The 12,652-nt window shown below is 44.0% G+C and overlaps 1 protein-coding gene and 1 long non-coding RNA gene across 2 annotated transcripts; both read left to right on the top strand.

Moving 5' to 3' along the window:
• Window positions 1-159: 159 nt before the first annotated feature.
• LOC144169822 (uncharacterized) lies at window positions 160-954 on the top strand. Its single transcript, XR_013322526.1, has 3 exons — window positions 160-391; window positions 476-588; window positions 798-954. It is a non-coding gene; the product is annotated as an uncharacterized LOC144169822 (long non-coding RNA).
• A 4,620-nt stretch (window positions 955-5,574) lies between these two features.
• Window positions 5,575-12,652, top strand: LOC144169821 (uncharacterized). The gene is made up of 6 exons (XM_077699185.1): window positions 5,575-5,718; window positions 5,939-5,986; window positions 6,094-6,157; window positions 9,582-9,633; window positions 10,466-10,532; window positions 12,477-12,652. The coding sequence occupies exons 1-6, from the start codon at window positions 5,708-5,710 to the stop codon at window positions 12,619-12,621; spliced, it is 387 nt and encodes a 128-aa protein (XP_077555311.1). The 5' UTR covers window positions 5,575-5,707; the 3' UTR covers window positions 12,622-12,652.

The raw sequence follows: 12,652 nt of genomic DNA on the forward strand, positions 1-12,652 counted from the left end.
TGGGCAAATAAAATATTGAGCTGCCGTGTAGCAGCCCTGAGCAGACGAAATGACCAATAAAAGAGACCTTTATTACATTTATTTAGCTGCTCTACTGGCTCTACCGCAAGCCTTCCAGAACCGAAACTGCCGAAGCCTGTTGGTTGTGGTATTTCTCCATGTGTGGCATGTTTTGGTCACGTGGCTTTTATTATGAACATTTAAACGTTTAAACCGTGACACCTCCTGTCTGGTGAGGTGGTTAGTTCACTGTAACGTTAGTGTGGGAATGTTTTGTACTTACATGGTTATTACTCGACACTGCAACGAGGAAGCCTTGGTGCTGTCAACCGCTTTTTTCTGCCGGCGTGTTACCCGTAGCTGAGCCGCACTGAGAGGAACTGATGAATCGGTAGGTGTGCTGTTCTGATGACCAGTAAAAAAACTATTCAGCATAGTGTTTAATTAGCCCCCATCCTTGCTTGCTTTGATCCAGGCAGGATAAGCCCAAGTCGTTACGCAACGACGACCTTGACGCGGCAGTGTTGTCGCTCGACGATTACACCAAGACTTTGGAAGCTTTAATACTGCGGCTGGAGATAAGTCAAGGCAAGTCAGGCGTTTATTTGTGATTCACGTAATCGAAGTATATTCTGCGCACGTTACTTTTCACTACGTTGTCCAGCTTGAGACGCGAATCGTGTAGAGAATTTTTACTTCTGCTGTCTTAATCAAGCCTTGCTCGACAATTGTACACGCATGCAGTGTAGTACTGAACTAGTTCATGAGTGCTTTATTTATTTATTTTTTTTTTTCAGCCGGCAAGGTCGCTGCCAAACCTATCAAGAGGCAGGTTGCATACCCACTTTTTTTCTTTCTGAAATATGTATTGTGCTCTCCACCGTGTGGGAACGAAAGGGTGTTCATCCAAAAATGAGTGCCTTTAAAAAACTTTTGAGCAAACAGCTGCTCCGTTCGCGCCCAAACTTTACGCGAAGGTCGCGTTTTGTGGTCTTTTTTTTTTTAACACCAAGAACAAGGACGACACTTACCTGCTTAGCCAGAAAATACATAAAAACGATTCTCGGTGGCGCCATCTGGGGTATGAAAAACGCAGATGATGTGCTGGCCTACTCCAGACCAACGCTGAAATGCATGGAGCAACACCAAAACGAGCTGGGCCGTTGGCTGCTTGGAGGCAACTGTGCGACCCCAAATTGGCTGGTCCCCCTGCGATGTGAGAGAAGTGAGGGCAGAACTACACTATGCTGGCAGGATCAGATTCATGGCGACACATATTGCAAAACGCACATGCATGCACCTTCGTTACAGAAATTTGAAAACTGATTGGATAACAAGACTCGCCAGCCTCAAAATGAAGTACAGCCAAAATTTGACAAAACATGAAGCTAAGTCTGAACAATAGTGGCAACAGATCGTCAACAAAGAGCAAGCAAGTGCGACCAAATTAACCTGGCGCAAGCGGTTTCCAGAAAGCAAAGCCTTGCCGAGTACTACAAACATAAGGAAGAGCCAGTGCCGATGACATAGTACCGTGGCAACAGAGACAGCACCCTGCTGTTCCAGGCACGCACGGGATCCCTGCTCGCGCAGCAAAGCCGACACGAGCTATTTGGCGCGGACCCAATGTGTCTGCTGTGGGGAGCTCAGAACGAGACAATAGAGCGTGTTCTCCACGAATGTCCAAAGCTAAACAATGAACACCTAGAAGCGACGACATTAGCCGCCATCTTGGCTTTCACGGGCTCCTCAGAAAAAACAAAAGAGCAGCAAGCCTCGCACACCAAACGACGACTGCGTCGTTGGGAGCAGTACTGCCGAAGTCTCGAAAAGGTCCCCACTCGGCATATCTCGTGCATAGATCAACAAGTGGGGAGCTAAGTGTACGGACCCGCCGGACCTGTTGACAGCCTCACTTTTCGGCCACAACCGGAGCGGCCTTCCACGCGTGTGTGCGAGTGCACACATGCTCAATGTGTACTGTGTACTGTTTGACACCCGTGGTGCCTCCTGATGGGGCCAAAGAAAACTGCTGTGCCAGGAAAAGTTCTGGTAGTGGCGGTGCAAATACTTTATTCCAGATGCCACACCACGGGTGGCAACAATTTATTGAGTCCAATTTCTCCATATGTGCAAACATCAGTTCAAACTTCGTGTGGCGCTTGATGCGCCTGCTCTGAGTCAAAAGGGATCAGGGCCACAAACTTACTTACTAAACGCTTAATGCCGGCGGGTGTTTTTTTTTTTTTTTTTTTTTTTTTTTTTTTTGCCGCAGTTAAATTTGGTGAAAGATTTAAAGGAGCCATAAAGAGAAAATACAACTTCGTTTAATTTGAAAGAACTAGGATTCAGTATCTCACTCAGCTCCATTACAGCCACAAAAGACGTTTTTTTAACGGAAAAAAAGCAAGAAGTATTTAAAAACCTTCAAATTTTGCGCCACAGTGACGTGTTATAAGCAAGAATGACGTCATACGGGCCAACAATAAAACGCAATTTTCAGTGCATTAACTGCACGTTAGCATTCAAGTGATGCGGTCAAATGGAACTAGAGGCCCCATTACAAACGTCCAGTCATGTGTCGTCGCCACAGGTCAGTTAGGCGGCCGCCAATCGCACAAACAAGGTTCCATGACGTCATAGAAAAGTTGCGGGAAATTGGCTAGGGGGTCGCCACGGCTTCATACGTTTTCTTTCATATCTCCGTTATTTGTTCGAAGATTGCGATGATATTGGTATCATTGTTATCGGGACTAAGCCGTCTTTTTAATAAACCCAACTTGTATTTTGTCTTCATGGCTCCTTTAAGATATCTTTTCGTCACTAGTTTACGATGGTCACAAACAGTTGATTCCGGTCTTAATAAATATTTCCGTGGTTCCCCGTTGCCAATGAAGATTGCGTCTGCTTCCTTATCTGCTTTCGCATCGTCTGTCGTCTGCTCGCTTTGCCGTGTTATCCAGCTCTGCAAAATCAGCCTCGCACTTCTTTCTTCTCCCTAATTTGTTATTCTCATTTTACTTGCAATATTGTGTGTGTGTGCGTGTGTGTGTGTGTTTGCGATCATGAAGTGCTGTCATGGGAGCTTCTACTGCCAAAGAAAAGGCAGGTGTGGTGTGTTGCCTCATAATGACGAAGTCATACAATCAAATACGCACTTTTCTGTTTAAAGGGGCCTTGAAGACAAAATACAAGTTTGTTTTATTCGAAAGATTTCATGTTTTGTAGTGTCCCCAGCGCATGTCCGGATGCAAACGATGTTTTATTCACTGAGAAACTAATCAATTTACGTTAAAATTTTTATTTTCCCGCTAAATCGTCTGTTTTCGTGGACCGAAATGACATCACAGGAACCGATCGCTCTGCAGCCAATTGGAACACGGCCGGACTGGAGGAGCGGCAGGCGCGCACTTTCCAGCCGTGATTGGAAAGCCTTGTTTACCTTTAGTGAACCTAGATGGCGCCACCATACCATGGCAAGCCATTTTCTGCCTCTGGTTTGTTTCTCACCGTATTTGAACCTGGCTTGTTTTTGTTCAGGGAGAAAATAATTGTTTCGTGAAACAGAGTGCTTGCTCGACAAATATGGTCACGTAATACATCGTTGCTTGCGTCAATTGGCAAGTGTCGTCTAAAACTACCCCAAAGCCGGCAGCTAAAACTACCCAAAAAAAACTACCCCAAAGCCTGTGCAGCTAAACCAAGCATAGTTCGTGCAGTACCAACAGCAGTACACATCGATACTTCTATGTTTATGTGTGCTTTCATGACTTCCACTGTAGTTCCCACCATTCTTACTGCTTTAAAGAGAATGGGGCCTAAATTTAAGTGCAAATAGCCCGTTCGGCAAGCTTATAAGCTCAGCCTAATTTGCATTTGCTTTTGCCGGCCTCCGCCAATCGCAGAGCTGGCTAGTATGACATCATAGCTTCTGTTGCGGGAAATGAGCGCGTGGGTCACATGGCCTTTCCCTTTTTTCCTAATTATACAGCTTATTTGACCAACATTTACATTAAAAGTGGTTTCAGTATGATTTTAACGAGGCAATCTTTTGAATGAACCAAATTTGTGTTTTGTCTTCATGGCTCCTTTAAGGACAGATTTCACTAGCGGCCTCCGAGCTACCTTTTTGTGTTGTGTCGCAGGGGGAACTCCTATGAAGCAAATGGACATTTGGAGCGAAAATGAGGAAGGATAAGGGGTGTCGACGTTCACTTCTTGCTGAGGCCTTAATAGGAGCTTTTGAAGACAACGCGTGCTTGTCGTGCACGCCTGCATGGCTTAAGTTCAGGACTTCGGCGGCAACCATCAGTTGTGTCCCAAAGGTCTGAGGCTGTATAAACTGCCAGAGCCTGATGGACAACAACAAGCCGCATCGTGTGAGCTTTTCCCAGTCCGAGTTCAGGCAAATCGTGGTAGACCCTAGACACCTGCAATTCCTCGTTCCACTTGAACGGGCGTGCAAACTGCCAGTGCGCACAATTTTGGTCAAAACCAGACCTGCATTCTGTGACCACTAAGGCAGTTAGTTCTCCACGCTTCATCGTCTGGTGTGGAATCTAGTGCGAGGGAGTGATAGGACCATTTTTTTTTTCGAAAGCAACGTCGCAGCCGACTCCTACCTGCACCTTCTCGAAAATGATTTTCTGCCTGAGCTTGTGGAGTACCATGTGCAGTGAGAGGTTTTGCATTTTCCAGCTGGATGGTGCAACAGCCCACTTTGCAGATAAAGTCCGCCGTTGGCTTGACGCCAACTTTCCGTACCGGTGCATGGCGCGAGGTTCAGTTTTGATGCTTTGGCCTGCACACTCTCGGGACCTGACACGCTGTGACTTTTTTTTGTGCGGCTATGTGAAACTCCTCATGTGCAGCAGTGGCCCAGTGGCAAATCTTGAGATCCTCACGAGATGCATCCAGGCCGCCTTCACCACCACTGGCAACAAGATGAGGGTAGCAGACTGCATTGCCTACACTCATAGGCTGCAGAAGTGTGTCGATGCTTATGGCATTTACTTTGAAAGGTGGAGAACTGAAACATTTCATTTTTTTTTTATTTGGACTATGGCATGAACTGTCGGGAAAAAAAGGTTCTTGTTGGGGCCAACAAATGCTGCATAGCGAGAGCATATACACTCATTCGTCACCCACTAATGAGTTATAAGTTATAAAAGGCACACTAATCTACACATTTTCCATACGATGTGAAAGCAGATGAGGAAACAAGTTGAATGTTAATTAGCAACAATGATCTGGGGAATATTTTATTATGGCCGGTATCAGCTGTCGTGAAACTATTTGTGATCATCATGAACTAGCCACAAAAAGAGGTCTTTGGCTTTACGCTGAATTTGGCTCCGACATCGCGCATTTTGTTCTGCATGCACCAGGTGGTGCTGCCGTTCCAAGTTAGGCATGAATGTTCAAGATGGCCAGCATTGTCCCACAGGCTGGAACTGTTTTTATTTGTTTTCTGAATAAGCAGGTAAGTGCCGTCCTTGTTTTTGGTGTTAAACAACATAGACCACAAAGTGCGACCTTCGTATAAAGTTTGAGCACAAACAGAGAAGCGGTTTGCTCAGGAAAAAGGTTTAAATAAGGTCATTTATCAATGTAACACCCTGTATGTTATGGTTCCTCTTTTGTCAGCAAGAGCAGTTTGCTCGAGGGACATGCTGCGTTGGTCAACTCCAATTGGTGCGACACCGTCATGTTGCAAAGGTAAGTTGGATGCCTTAGTTTCCAGCGGGAACTATTCTTCAACGGTTCAGACTATTTTTTTTTTTTTTTTTTGAGGCTTCAGCAGCAAACACGTCTGTTGGATGCTAAAAAGAACTTCTTGATTAATTCACTCATTGAAAGTGTGGCAATAAAAATGCAAACTCAGGGAGGACGTTTGCTTCAATTCAACTTCAGTGTTATTAATTGTATTTTGTTTTAGGTTGCAGCTCGCCTACGAACGGACAGAGAAGCTAGTTTTGGGAGACAGGTAAAGTCACGTTTCTTTGTATCTGTAATGATGGATCTCTGATTGATCACACTTGGCTGGTGATACTAATAGTAACGACTGGCAATTTATTTTTTTCCTTCTGTTAGGGAGTTACAAGATATGTGTGCTGAGAACTACATGCTAAGCAACAAGGTATTGAAGATAAAAGAGGTATGCTGTGCTAGGGAGCACTAGTTATTTTAGTAAGGCGACAGCCTTGCATGGCCCTTTCTTGTTACTGTGCCTGGTACCGAAAATCCCATTGGCTGAGATGTCATCATCCACTCGCGTGGATTGGCCAGTGCTGGTGACAGCTGCCATCAAAAGATCTCGGCCGATTCACCAATTCCCATTTTGCTGCAGTGTCGGTATACCCACCCACAGTTATCACTCGAGGGAATGGGCCTGTGATGATGATAGCTGCTGGCAAATACTGATGACCGATTCATGTGGATGTAGTCACAACGGTAAATAAGCATACAAGACTTGCCGAACGTGCATTTATAATAGCTTAAATATCTGTAAATTTTTAAGCTTTTAGTCTCTCTACTTGCCTTGAGGGTAATATTAGGTTTGCACATCTAAAAATAAAATTTTAGACCTCTCTTTCTTTATATATGAGTGAAATCTGTTAGCACATCATAACTGACAACAGTCACTCATTAGCTAAGCCATTCTAACTTTGTAGTTGAACATAAAAGTTCAGATGTACGATTCGTGGCAGCAGTGGCTGTTTTTACGATCAATCCAAAAACATGAATACCCACAAATATGAGATTTTGTGCTCAATAAGATAAGTTACGCAACTTGCGCTAACTCTTCCTCTGCTATGGTGTGCTACATGGGCCAGATTTCTTGGCCTATAAAACTGAAAATGCCACATTTGCTTGGTAGCCACAGACTTGCCACTTAATTGAAGGGGCCATGCAGACACAACACAAGTTTGGTTCATTCAAAAGATTGCCTCATTAGAATCGTACTGACACCACTTTTAACGCACACTTCACTCAAATAAGCCATATAATGAGGAAAGAATAGAATGGCCATGCGACCCACTAGCTCATTTCCTGCAACAGAACCTCTGATGTCATATGCACAGCTGTGCGGTTGGCTGAGGCCGGCAAAAGCAAACGCAAATTAGGTTGGGCTTATAAGCTTGCCGAATGAGCTATTTGCACTTAAATGTAATGCATATTCGTTTTACAGCAGTAAGAATGGTGCAGTAAACAATGAAGGTTACGAAGGTACACGTAAGCATAGAAGTACTGCTGTTGGCACTGGGCGCACTATGCTATTTTAGCTGCACAGCAGCCCGCTGCTTTAAAGTTGCCTTACATGACACTGGCCGATTGGTGTAAGCGACATTGTTTTACGTGACCCTGTTTGTCGAGGCTACCCCAAGTTTCACGAAACGATTACTTTCTACAGTAACAAAGGCAAGCCAGGTGCAAGTATGGTCAAAAACAAAGCAATGGCAGTCAATGGTTCGTGGCCGAGTATGGTAGCACCATTTGAGAGAACTGACGGCAAGCAAGACTACAGAGCCAAACGACACAGTGGAAGTTTGCTTGAACACGCACACATATGACTTCATGGCAGACGTCACGAAAACACACGATTTTGTGGAAAATCAAAATTTTAACCTAGATTGATTCATTTCTCAGTGAATATGGCATCATTCACTGCCAGAGAATTGCTGGGGGCAGTATAAAACACGAATTCTTATGAATAAAACAAACTTGTATTTTGTCTGCATGGCCCCTTTAATGTAGTGAAATCATTTGAATCCTCAAATAGAATTTGATGCTAATGTGTGAACCTAGTTAAGTGTTTGGTTGGTCTGTAGTGCAGCACAGTGATTGGAAACTGGGAGCAAGTTCTTGTGTATGCGAAGACATTTGAAGTAACGTGCGACTAACGCTGTTACAGCACCTTGCCAAGCTGCTGATTATAGCAGTTTATTTATTTTTTTTCTTTTTGGCGGTTCATCAACCCTTAATTGCGCATCTTGTCACGAATTTTGTACTTCTGTTCCATCATTCAGCTGGATGCTACCGGCAGTGATACTTCCACAAATATCGACTTTTGGTAGTGTTTCTAGCTTATTTTTTGCGCTCATACACCGCTCATGCTCTGAAAACTGCAAATGTGGTTTCTTTCTTCTGCACAACAACCACTACTTGCATGAACACATAAATAAGAATAATGGCGAACGAAACTCAAAAATGAAAACACGAACCTAAATGCACAGAAGTAAAACATTGTGTTTGCGAAGGCAAAAAAATTCACTGACCATTGGATCACACAGACATAACGAGACTACTCATTGTTGGTATTGTCTTGCGGCTTTCGCTTTCTCTGGCATAAATTATAATCACTATTATCTTAAATTATCATACCCGCCTGGGTGGCTCAGTGGCTAAGGTGTTGTGCTGCTGAGCACGAGGATGCGGGTTCGATTCCAGGCCGCCACGGCTGCTTTTCTGATAAAGGCAAAAAGCAAAAACGCCCGTGTGTACGAGATTTCGGCACACGTTAAAGATCCCCAGGTGGTCAAAGTTAATCCGGAGCCCTTCACTACAGCGCGCCTCATCGCCTGTGTTGCATCGGCGCATTAAACCCTACAATCAATCGATCAATCAATCACAATTTATCATGCAGTAGTTGATGCTTATATAATTTCCCTCGCTGATAGTACCTGTGTAATGCTATCATCTCAGTACAAGTGTGCTTGCTGTGAAGCTTTTTTTTAAAGGCAATCCTTACAATCGTGACGCAGACATAACGAACACCCGATATCTCTGTAACAGCCAGTGCCGTAAAAAGGTTCACATCATTGGTTGCTTGACTGCATTCAGAGAATCATAGCATTTTATGAATGAGTAGAACTCACTCTACGATGAATGAGTGCAGCACAGCAAAAGATTGGCATTGGCTTTGGCTAGTGCTCCTTCTTCCTAAGGCATCCAAGGGAGCCAAAGGGGCAGTTATAACAGCAAGCGTGGTGTTATACCTTACCTTTATTGCTGGCCACACAGACGAGATGCCTAGAATAATGCACAGGTGTGGAAGTAGGCTTTCGAATGCGGTTCCAGCTTCTTTTGCTGGACAGCCAAGCGAACCCGCATACATGCACGAAGACGCGGGTTTGACTCCCGGCCATGGCAGCTGCTTTTCTGATTGAGGTGAAAGGCAAAAAAGCCCGTGTGTATGAGATTTCGGCGCACGTTAAAGGTCCCCACGTGGTCAAAATTAATCCGGAGCCCTCCACTATGGCGCGCCTCATCGCTTGAGTTGTGTCGGCGCGTTAAACCCGACACTCAATCAATCAGAACCTGCATACATATGCACTAAGTCTAGATTTTCCAACGAACTTCCGGAGGAAAAAGATGTGGATTTGAAAGTAAGGTTAATTCTGCAGAGTTATGCAGCAATCACACCTTGTTGACTAGGCGATTCATTATCTGTCTTTTATTGATCGAAGTTGTGAATGTGTGCTCAGGTTCATATTCTTGAATTTATCCCCAGGTATGCACAAATACAGATGTGGACATGCCTTTTCCTGTTCTAATCATGCTGTACTCTGAAATTTTAGGAGCTGGAAGAGGCAAAAGAGACCATATTGAAGTTGCAAGAACAGCATCACCGTAAGTGCTCCTATTGCAGCTCCAAGGTGAAGTGCATATAATATAGCACTCATGCTTATTCCTGACAGGTTTTTTTTTTTTTTTTATTGCAACCAGGATTGCGTAGTGAAGGTTTTTGCCTTATACTTTCTTGTTCCAACTAACACCACACTGTGTCTGATTACAGGTGGCAGAGGGAAAGGTGATGCCCATCTCGAAGTGGGGCTGATTCTACTTATTTTTTGAGAGCAAACAAACAAGCAAACAAGAAAGCAGGTCGTAGATGCAAAAGAGATGCAGAACTGAGTTCAAGGCCTTTACTTCAGGAGTTGGCATCTAGCTTTGCCTCAGCTGATGGCATTGGACGTCTTGGCTGGGAAAAAAATATCCTTTCACAACTGGCAAAGGAACTGTAGGTTCTGTAGACCAGTCTGTTAAGGCCCTTCTTAGACTTCACTATGGTAGCAGAAGTTAGAAACTAACTTCGCACGTTTCACCCTGAGAAGCTCTGGCATTTTATGAGGTCATCTTATTATCTTTAAGAAGTTATCTTGTCATGTTTATCCAATAAATGTTTTACCCCGCACCGAGCTAATAGACAGATTCAGTTTTTTTTTTGTGTGTGTGTGTCAGTGAAGTCGTTTGCTACCGGATGAATTGGTAGAATTTTTGCTTTGCCATACAATGTTCACATTCAGGACATAAACAAAAAGGGTCTGTTTACGGGTTTTTAAGTGCACAGGAGCTGTATTTCTGCCTAGCTAACATTCCATGCACTGCTAGACTGCTTTTGCAGTGGTGCATGCATAATTGAAATTAAAATATTACTCTTTTTTTTTTTTTTTTTTTGCAGGCTCTGCGGAGGAGGGAGATGCTCTGGAAGAAACAGAAGATGACGGAAGGGAGTTTTCACCAGAAAAGTAAGCGTTTGACATTTATGTCAAAAAATGGAGAGTTGTGTTACAGATTGTAAAAAAAATTACTGACCATTACGGTACTCCCTAATGTGAAATTTGTGCGCAGCGTGAACTGCCGTCTTCTCAGTCACGGCACATTGCTGCTGCGTCTCGAGAAGTGATCGTGTGATCAGTGAACACGTGGCTGGCGGCACGTGCTACTCTGCCATTATCTTGCAGTGCGCTGCCGCCGCTGAGCGTGTTGTCGTAGATCATGTTTGAACCTCCCGTGAAAATGTCACACGGCTCGGATGAACCACGCAGTGAGGAGGGCGACGAAGGACCCGTGCACGTGCAGCACGCAGCACGTGCTGGGCTTCTGTGGAGCGGCCTTGGCAAACTGCCCTTCCCCTCATGCTTTTTTCCTCCATTTTTCTTCTGTCTTCGGTGTACCCTTCGTTCCCTCGGTTGAAACCACAGAAGCAGACGCTTAAGTGCTGCACTCTGAATCACCGCCTTAATTTAAAAAATGAAACCCTTCTATTCGCATGAATGTATAGTTGACGCTACAAGAATTGCGGCGGATTCTACAAAAGAGTGAGAGAAGAGAAAGCAAAGCTGAAAATGAAAAACCTTGGCGTTTTTGAAGATGTCAAAAAAGAAAAAAACTTCTTTTAATATAAATACGCCTTTTTCGTGAATTTTTACAAGTTTAAATTCACTTTTGCTTGGAGTCATAGGCCTCAAGAATAAATAGTTGCAACCAACACTGTTCTTGCCAGTGTGTGCAACAAACTGCTGTTTTTCGTTTTTAGGGGCAAAGCCCCTTAGGGGCTTGGGCTGTTGGCATCTCCTGTCGTCATCATAATCGTCGTCTCATAGTCACGGTACCCATACACGGGGACACTCGTTTACTCCTCGCGCTGGAACGCTTTGTGCTTCAAAGACGCGAGACTTTTACAGCAAAGCTGTATAGCTCTACCCCCCAACGGTTTCATGTCCGTGGGCAAAAACACCTAGGCGCCAAGAATACACCTATACACTGCATGCTTCGCCCCTCCCCAGGTGTCACGTTAGTGGAGATTGCCTGGGATTTTTTTACTTTTGTAAAGATGCAAGATTGAAAGATGGCAAATTCTGGCTTGGAATTTAGATTTGCTTTCACACGCTAATGCTGGTAGTGTTTTAAAACCTGAAACAACTGCAGATTTTCTCTTAGCCGGAAATATTACTGTGTGTGTGCGCGTGTGTGGGGGGGTTGTTAAATAAATGTACTCCACAACACATACGAAGGTAAGGCCACTTTGAAGTTCTGACAGAATTTGTTTGCTGCACGTTGGATATATTGACCATGCATTGTGGTATTCCAACAAACTGGTTGTAGTTTGGAAATGTTTGCCCTGAAACAGGGAAGAAGCTTAAGTACACAATTAGCAGAGTATATTTTTCACTTCTTTATACCTTGAGGCATCTGACCATGCATTGGTGGGCAAATATTATAACAACCCAGGCACTAGACTCGAGGCAGGCTCAATTTTCACACTTAATTAGGCATTCACAATAGAAAGAGGTTATCTGTAGTCAGTCTGTGTGTTTCTGAGTCAACAGTCCGTGGTGGGTTTCAGAGTTTTGGCTGAGGGTGACAATGTCAGGTGTATAGAGAGGTCAATTGCTTGAAGAAGTCAATCTGGTGTGTGCAGTTTTCACGGCGTTTGTTGTATGAAAATTTTTACTGTGCTTGCAGTGTTCTGCATAAAAATTTATCATGCATGCTACTGGAAGCAATTTTTTTACATTGCTCAGTAAGCTTTTAAATAGAAGGGTCCAGGTTTTGCTTGTTTGGGCAGAATTTTATAAAAGAGTATTAACCTAAGCATGGTGTAGGCATAAGTGGCACTTGTCTGTTGAAAACTGCCTCGTATAACTGCTTTCACAGTTTGTCTTGTAATTATTTTTTGTTTGTTTCAGATACAAGTTCTGGCTGCAGGCAGAACAACATAAGCTGAAAGTTCTCAACAATGTCTTTCTACAGCTAATCGTTTCATCAGAAGTCGACTGGTCTCAAGACTATCACCTTCGTATGCTAGTCGACAAGATTTCCAAGTTCCTGTAGGCCAGAGGAAATAAATGCTGCTCAATGGGAA

The sequence above is a fragment of the Haemaphysalis longicornis genome, unplaced genomic scaffold (genome assembly GCF_048455015.1).
Source record: "Haemaphysalis longicornis isolate Haplotype H1 unplaced genomic scaffold, Haemaphysalis longicornis Haplotype H1 scaffold_2, whole genome shotgun sequence".
Lineage (NCBI taxonomy): Eukaryota > Metazoa > Arthropoda > Arachnida > Ixodida > Ixodidae > Haemaphysalis > Haemaphysalis longicornis.

What these genes read in the sequence shown, in the direction of transcription:
- LOC144169821 (XM_077699185.1), top strand. An exon ending in AAGCTAGTTTTGGGAGACAG is followed by an intron (nt 5,987 to 6,093) that starts GTAAAGTCACGT and finishes TCCTTCTGTTAG; the next exon opens with GGAGTTACAAGATATGTGTG. An exon ending in GTTGCAAGAACAGCATCACC is followed by an intron (nt 9,634 to 10,465) that starts GTAAGTGCTCCT and finishes TTTTTTTTGCAG; the next exon opens with GCTCTGCGGAGGAGGGAGAT.